This window comes from Ylistrum balloti, unplaced genomic scaffold (genome assembly GCF_031769215.1).
Source record: "Ylistrum balloti isolate Yb309-2 unplaced genomic scaffold, AGI_CSIRO_Ybal_v1 Utg369582, whole genome shotgun sequence".
NCBI lineage: Eukaryota > Metazoa > Mollusca > Bivalvia > Pectinida > Pectinidae > Ylistrum > Ylistrum balloti.
Window position 1 is genome coordinate 262372 of NW_026781872.1, and position 8905 is coordinate 271276.

Here is an 8905-nt window from a genome sequence, read left to right on the forward strand (position 1 = left end):
CTCACCTGTAAGTACACTCTCTATCCTGGTACCCACACATACCTGTACTCACCTGTAAGTACACTCTCTATCCTGGTACCCACACATACCTGTACTCACCTGTAAGTACACTCTCTATCCTGGTACCCACACATACCTGTACTCACCTGTAAGTACACTCTCTATCCTGGTACCCACATATACCTGTACTCACCTGTAAGTACACTCTCTATCCTAGTACAAACATATACCTGTACTCACCTGTATGTACAGTATCTTTACTAGTACACACAAAAACCTGTACTCGCCTGTAAGTAAACTCTATATCCTTGTACTCACATATACCTGTACTCACATGTAAGTACAGTCCCTATCCTAGTACTCACATATACCTGAACTCATCTGTATGCACTCTCTCTCTCTATCCTGGTACCTACATATACCTGTACTCACCTGTAAGTACACTCTCTATCCTGGTACCTACATATACCTGTACTCACCTGTAAGTACACACCTTAGTATCCACAGATAACTGATACAGCCCGTTACTACTGAGCGGTAGGTCTATCCATACACGTCTAATCAATGTAATATAAACAGGTACACCCATACACATACCGGAACGCATTAACGGTCAATATCAACAGTGCCGCTATGTTATATATATTGGGAACTTATCAACCTGATCACTGCCTTTAGAAATACAGTTCTAAGTATTGTATGCTTAACTCAACTTAAACGTTATTCACGCATAGAAAGTCACCGATCTGTGGAATGATGTTTATTATATGATGCAATATATAAGACGCGTTTGTTTACCACACAATGATAAATAAAAATGAACGCATTCTTAAGTCCTTCCCTGTAGAACTGTGAAACAAGAAATGAAAAATTGTAAGACGGAGACACAGTATTTTGAAAATGGAAACAATAAAAATATTAAAACTTAAGTCTATTTGTATTCGCACACTTAATACGTAGGACACAAAAGCGTACAATGGGCATCTTGAATCTCTATTTTTTAAAGTTATGTGTCGCGTCTTAATCGATTCACACGTTTATGAAAAAGTGTAGAATTATTGAATGTATACTGTAATTTCCCAGTCAGCCTGCCTCTATGAAAGCCGTCTTTATTTACGATATTCTTTCAGTAGTACATTGTATTTTACCCCGCTGAACCATTTAAATACCGCACGCACAAGTAATGTGTGTACATATTATACTGGCACCAATTCATTGATTTAAATGGCAGAGCGGAAATACAACTATGTAAACAAACAAGTAACGGTTGTTTATATCGTTAAAATGTTTACTTAACGTGTTTTATTATATACGATTTAGATCCTACAGATTTTTGTCATTTTAGATTTTGATTTTGTACAAAAAAAATGAATAAATGAATAACCCCTTTCTTAGTTAAAAACAGCAGAGAAAAAAATCAATGAATAAAATTCACATCATAAATCCGTTTCCTCCTTCTAAGGCTCGTCAGTGATGTTACATCATAACACCGTTTCCTCCTTCTAAGGCTCGTCAGTGATGTTACATCATAACGCCGTTTCCTCCTTCTAAGGCTCGTCAGTGATGTTACATCATAACGCCGTTTCCTCCTTCTAAGGCTCGTCAGTGATGTTACATCATAACGCCGTTTCCTCCTTCTAAGGCTCGTCAGTGATGTTACATCTTACAGCTGTTTTGTCCTTCTAGGACTTGTCAGTGATGCTACGTCATAAAGCTGTTTCGTCCATCTATGACTCATCGGCGATGCTAGGGGTCTAAATTTATTCTTCACCAACACCAGTCATAATCAGTAAAGTGTACGTAGAGATAAAATCCGGCAGTTTTTAATAAATATAAACATGAATGTCTGGTGCTTAACGTGAGTTTTTGTACTTTATACCATCAGGGGAATGTGCTTGTTATAGTACATTTATATATCAGACAAGTACCTAGCGAGTTTACCGATGCTTGTTATAGTACATTTATATATCAGTCAAGTACCTAGCGAGTTTACCGATGCTTGTTATAGTACATTTATATATCAGTCAATTACCTATCGAGTTTACCGATGCTTGTTATAGTACATTTATATATCAGTCAAGTACCTAGCGAGTTTACCGATGCTTGTTATAGTACATTTATATATCAGTCAAGTACCTAGCGAGTTTACCGATGCTTGTTATAGTACATTTATATATCAGTCAAGTACCTAGCGAGTTTACCGATGCTTGTTATAGTACATTTATATATCAGTCAAGTACCTAGCGAGTTTACCGATGCTTGTTATAGTACATTTATATATCAGTCAAGTACCTAGCGAGTTTACCGATGCTTGTTATAGTACATTTATATATCAGTCAAGTACCTAGCGAGTTTACCGATGCTTGTTATAGTACATTTATATATCAGTCAAGTACCTAGCGAGTTTACCGATGCTTGTTATAGTACATTTATATATCAGTCAAGTACCTAGCGAGTTTACCGATGCTTGTTATAGTACATTTATATATCAGTCAAGTACCTAGCGAGTTTACCGATGCTTGTTATAGTACATTTATATATCAGTCAAGTACCTAGCGAGTTTACCGATGCTTGTTATAGTACATTTATATATCAGTCAAGTACCTAGCGAGTTTACCGATGCTTGTTATAGTACATTTATATATCAGTCAAGTACCTAGCGAGTTTACCGATGCTTGTTATAGTACATTTATATATCAGTCAAGTACCTAGCGAGTTTACCGATGCTTGTTATAGTACATTTATATATCAGTCAAGTACCTAGCGAGTTTACCGATGCTTGTTATAGTACATTTATATATCAGTCAAGTACCTAGCGAGTTTACCGATGCTTGTTATAGTACATTTATATATCAGTCAAGTACCTAGCGAGTTTACCGATGCTTGTTATAGTACATTTATATATCAGACAAGTACCTAGCGAGTTTACCGATGCTTGTTATAGTACATTTATATATCAGTCAAGTACCTAGCGAGTTTCCCGATGCTTTGTGATACCGAGTATTGTTTGAAACATGGAAACCAATGTCTATGCGTGATATATCCAAGAACTATATGTTATTTATTTGAACATTACAAAATGCATTTTTGTCAAACATCACGATATATAGTGAACCTGCTATTGTCAGAAACACATTGATTACTATTGGATCAACGACTGTTTTTCATATATTTACATTAAAGATGAATTAACGCATGGAAGTACAATACACTGTAAACTAAACATTACAACTTATATTTCACCACTCTTGGTGACCTGGATGGAAGCGCGCGAGAGGCCTTACTGTGGGAGGAAACCGGAGTACCCTAGTGAAACCCACATGGTCGGTAAGTGATACCATACATTTTCTTGTCCGGGAATCGAGCCCCGGGCGGCTAGGTGAAAGGCGAGTGTCTTCCCGCGTCGCCACCTGACCTCTACATCAGAGAAAAATCAGATTACGTTTACACATGTAGCTGATTATTGATGACGACTCATTGTTTGATGGATACAAATCGACCAAGTTGTTCACTTTGTTCTTCAAATCACGCTCAGAGTGTATATTTTATATCTAGATCAATGTCTGCCATATTTTCCTTTAAGAACACATCAAACCTCTCGTTCTGCGCAACTGTGAAATAATTTTTCCAATCTCCCACGTCACCTGAAATAATTAAAAATTCAAAGGAATTAAATAATTGTTTAAAGAATACCTGTTCATGTACTGATGATACACAGTGTTCTGTTTAGATAATGAAACTAAACGTCATTTATGATTTAGTCGTACCAACAATGACGATACTTTTGTGTAACTATCTCGTCAACTCACGTGATCATCAGTACTATGTCACTATCTGGATGAGTAATGTCACTTTCCATGTAAATTTCTGGGTGAGTAATATCATTTTCCATGTCCATTTCTGGGTGAGTAATGTCACTTTCAAGGCATACTAGCAGACACAAACACTATTTTTGTCTCTGACCACGTGATTAATCGGATCATTTTACAAAGCTAAGTTACTATTCAAATTGAACCAGCTAACTAATTATGCACGCATGCGTAAACTGCACCAGTGATACTCCGTGATCGACCTGATCCAGTCAGATAAGAACTGGAGTACGTGTTCTACTTTAAAACTTCATTACCTGCTACGCTTAAGTTAAATTCCGTGTGCTGCAAATGTATTAATTAGGATATAGGTATGGTTTTTAATATGTACAAGTATGAAACTTCATTTTAATGCCACATGTGAAAACATGGCAGTAAATGTACTATGGAGTCTTTGAATCTCATCAGATTTGTCTTGGTTTTTAGTTCGGTCATTATTGGTTTACATAAGATTCTTTGTATTACTGACGTGTCAGGAAAGAGGAAATGATAGTATGACACATTTTACTACTTTGCCTGGCTGTGTATGTTTCTAATTTGTATTGAGAGGTGCCATTAACTCGTATACTTTTTGACAACAATTCAACATCAACCCTGATTGTTTTCTCCCATTTTATCTCTTCGTTTGTCAGTCGTGAATAGATGTTTGTCAACATAGCCATCACCTCACCGGGTTCCGGATAGGGTCAATTATAGTGCATATTTCGTGCTACCACTGTACCGATGTGTGATTCTCAGGTTACCTGATTTGTTGTGAGTTCTGGACAGCATAGGTTCATTATCAGTTATAATAACGGAAGCGATATAATTGAAATGATCGGTACCTTTTCTATAAAATGGATTTTTTCCACCAACACCCATTTTTGTCTCCTCCGCGCATGTCTTCCCCTTTGACATGTTGATAAATTGACACTTTTCCGCCACTTTGTCTAGGAATTCCGGACTGTGTTTTAATTCCAGATGTTCAGCAATTTTCTGAACGCTTCTCCGTAAATCCTGGAGATACAATCAACAAATAGATCACAACAGCGGACAACTTTAAGTATGTTTCAATGTGTGTATATAAATAGGAAACAAGATAATGTGAAAACTATGTCGATAACGTACATCAAATAGCGACGCGATAACGAAATTGAAAAAGTTATTCATTCGTCGCTGAAAATGAAGAAACACATGTGAACCAATTATCTAAATGAACACCTGCTGTTAAAAGCATGTCAGTGTGAAGAACAGACCTTCTTCATGTCCTCGAACGCGATAAAAAGTATGGATAATCCCGGATGTGATTTCTGGAAATCCAACCACGCTTTTACGTGTTCGCACCAGGAATTGTAAGGTACTGTAGAAATCAAACAAATTAAAAAATACAATGAAAGCAAACGAATCACATATAAATCCAACCAATCATATCAAAACATTCAAATTCCGTATTAGATGTATAGAGCTAAGCAGGATAGTAAAAACACACATATAAGTAAATTGCACCTTTGCAATATTAAGGATTAGTTCCAGTATATAATAAAGTACAGTCAAATAATTAACTGCACTAAACAGGTGCTTCGTTCTCGTGGATGTTGCTAACGGCCAAACATTGGAAACATAGGTAGCAATTGAGTTAAACCGACATTAATTGGAACAAAATGTCAGTATCTAAATGGGGAGATGCACTGGCCCCATAGTTCAATAAATTTCGTAATTTCCACATACTTGATAAATTCAAAGTAATACCAAGCTTCATTATTATAACGTAACAAAAAAAAAAGATACAATCAATGATTTTTTTTAAGTCCAAGGTAGAAATTCTATAATACTTCGTAAAGCATGCCTACTGAATCATCTCAAGGCATTTCAATCAAAACTAACCCTAACCCTACTGAATCATCTCAAGGCATTTCAATCAAAACTAACCCTAACCCTAACCCTACTGAATCATCTCAAGGCATTTCAATCAAAACTAACCCTAACCCTACTGAATCATCTCAAGGCATTTCAATCAAAACTAACCCTAACCCTACTGAATCATCTCAAGGCATTTCAATCAAAACTAACCCTAACCAAGGCTAACCCTACTGAATCATCTCAAGGCATTTCAATCAAAACTAACCCTAACCCTACTGAATCATCTCAAGGCATTTCAATCAAAACTAACCCTAACCCTAACCCTACTAACCCTAACCCTAACCCTACTAACCCTAACCCTAACCCTAACCCTAACCCTAACCCTAACCCTAACCCTACTAAATCATCTCAAGGCATTTCAATCAAAAAACTAACCCTAACCCTACTGAATCATCTCAAGGCATTTCAATCAAAACTAACCCTAACCCTACTGAATCATCTCAAGGCATTTCAATCAAAACTAACCCTAACCCTAATGAATCATCTCAAGGCATTTCAATCAAAACTAATCCTACTGAATCATCTCAAGGCATTTCAATCAAAACTAACCCTAACCCTACTGAATCATCTCAAGGCATTTCAATCAAAACTAACCCGAATCCTACTGAATCATCTCAAGGCATTTCAATCAAAACTAACCCTAACCCTAACCCTACTGAATCATCTCAAGGCATTTCAATCAAAACTAACCCTAACCCTACTGAATCATCTCAAGGCATTTCAATCAAAACTAACCCGAATCCTACTGAATCATCTCAAGGCATTTCAATCAAAACTAACCCTAACCCTAACCCTACTGAATCATCTCAAGGCATTTCAATCAAAACTAACCCTAACCCTACTGAATCATCTCAAGGCATTTCAATCAAAACTAACCCTAACCCTACTGAATCATCTCAAGGCATTTCAATCAAAACTAACCCTAACCCGAACCCTACTGAATCACCTCAAGGCATTTCAATCAAAACTAACACTAACCCTAAGCCTAACCCTAACATTATGATGCAGTTAAATTGATTGAGTCTAGTGTAGCTTATATAAATTGCTAGTAACATGTGCTTTTGTACAATCCTTCTATTTTATGTCAGAACCATTTCCAAAGCGACGGACCAGCTATAACTACAACAAAAATAAAACAAAAGTTATGACTCTCAGAAATAAGAACATTCTCTTGTGAAGAACGAAATTATTGTAAGTTAAAAGAAACTGACATCACACCTTTTAAACAATAACAACAGAGAAAATATCTGCAACTAATAGAAATTTAAGTAAAACGCTACGAGTCTACGACAAATATATCAGCAAAGAATTATGTACAGTGAGACTTCTAAAACGTACAGCACTACTGAATCACCACACTAAATATTACATCGCACAAGAAAATACCTTTGTCATTCATATATGATTCGATGTAATTGTCCCATGTTGATTCGTACCCCTGTAGAAGTTCGACGTTTAAGATTTTCATGAAAGAATGCATCGACACAGCAGTATCTTTCGGGTTTCGAAAGACGTATACCATTTTAGATTTATTATCAATCAATGACTGAGGAATGTGTTGAGGAAATAAGTGTGACGTGTGAACTCTGGGAGATTCCAAGTTGTCAAGTTTTTCAATTGGCTCAAACTCTAGAGCTAGAGTCTTTTCGGGGTAATATTCTGCCTTTCCAGTTACTAACATGTGCATAATTTCAAATGTCCAGTGTGTTCCTGAAAGACAAATCGAAAATTTGATAAAAATATTTTGCCTTCAAGATGATTTATCACATTAATAACTGAATTTTTTTAATCAATAGTTTAAGTGTCAGATGTAACCGATTTATTACAATTGTGCAAAACATAAAAAAAAGACTGTACACAATGTCAGGACATTATCACATTATAATTGATCAGGATTTTAATTCAGATCACAAGTAAAAGAACGATAATAAGTAATAGTAATTAAACAATGTGGAAGGATTTGTCTTTAACTGTTCTTATGAAGATTTATGACCAGCTACCGGGACTAAGGATCCACAGGCGTAGCTTACAATTCCGCTATATCTAGTGACGGGCGGATTTCACGACAAACAGGGATTTGTCTAACTTATATCATACTTGACGTTGTGAATGTGAAAGGATAGTAGATAAAGATCGATATCATCAATGAGTGGAGTCAATACAAAATCAGAGACAGAAATAGTACATCTGCTGAAATATGTGACGGATAGATATCACATTATTGAGCAAATAACATATTATTTTCGCTGTAGATAATAATTTATCTTAGTCTACCTGTTTTTGGAAACGTATCAAGCAAAACATCTCCATCTTTATGTTTAAGGTTTTTTATCGCGTCTAAATGGGTCTTAACGTCCCCTATGACATTTGGTGGAAAGTAAATGCCATCAAAATATTTAAAATGGAGGACAGCTCCACCTGCATCCTTCTGCTGTCGCATTTCCATAGTTAATCTGTTTCTCGTTAATGTATGATCTGGAACAAATAACATAATCGATGTTAAATACAACTTGAAGAATTGGTAATTAGATTTCAATCGTTCTACAGATCAGGAAGATCGGTTTCACTGAGACCCGGATTTTATAATTATAAAACATTTATCAAAGCTAAAAATCTCATGGGGATTTCAGACTTCTGTATACAAAGTATTCTGTGCACAAAATGTAACAACAAAGCTTCAAAAATACTGTCGGCGTAGATAGTGTCATACAAAGTAACGAAGACAATTTGTAAAACTGACATGATAATATTCATAGACGTGTTATAACTGTGTGTATTTAACAAGACACGCTGTCAAAACATACACAAAAAGTCACATGGTTTTGTTTTTTAATGATTGGTTTAAAATACAATGAAGTTACGAAACATCCCCGGTACAAAACACTGCATTGGATATTTACGTTATTCTAACAGATTACTCTTTCAAACCGATACATTGACGTATTACACACGTGTTGATGATATGTTGGCGTATTATACACGTGTAAATGATATACCGATGTATTACACACGTGTTAATGATATGTTGGCGTATTACACACGTGTAAATGACATACCGATGTATTACACACGTGTAAATGATATGCTGGCGTATTACACACGTGTAAATGATATGTTGGCGTATTATACACGTGTAA

At 35.9% G+C, this 8905-nt stretch overlaps 1 protein-coding gene across 1 annotated transcript; it reads right to left on the reverse strand.

Annotated features, from left to right (window-relative positions):
* Positions 1-3531: 3531 nt before the first annotated feature.
* On the reverse strand, positions 3532-8214 carry LOC132543697 (sulfotransferase 1B1-like). Its single transcript, XM_060207219.1, has 5 exons — positions 8043-8214; positions 7155-7478; positions 5105-5208; positions 4694-4865; positions 3532-3644 (listed from the first exon to the last, which is right to left on the reverse strand). Exons 1-5 carry the CDS (start codon positions 8212-8214, stop codon positions 3532-3534), a joined length of 885 nt encoding a protein of 294 aa, XP_060063202.1.
* Between the last annotated feature and the right edge of the window lie 691 nt (positions 8215-8905).

Excerpts from the sequence above, each read along its gene's own strand:
- LOC132543697 (XM_060207219.1), bottom strand. The coding sequence starts at position 8,214 with ATGGAAATGCGACAGCAGAAGGATGCAGGTGGAGCTGTCCTCCATTTT. Across the intron at positions 5,209-7,154 it reads ATCATATATGAATGACAAAG|TACCTTACAATTCCTGGTGC; the intron begins GTATTTTCTTGT and ends TGATTTCTACAG. Across the intron at positions 3,645-4,693 it reads AAATCCATTTTATAGAAAAG|GTGACGTGGGAGATTGGAAA; the intron begins GTACCGATCATT and ends TAATTATTTCAG.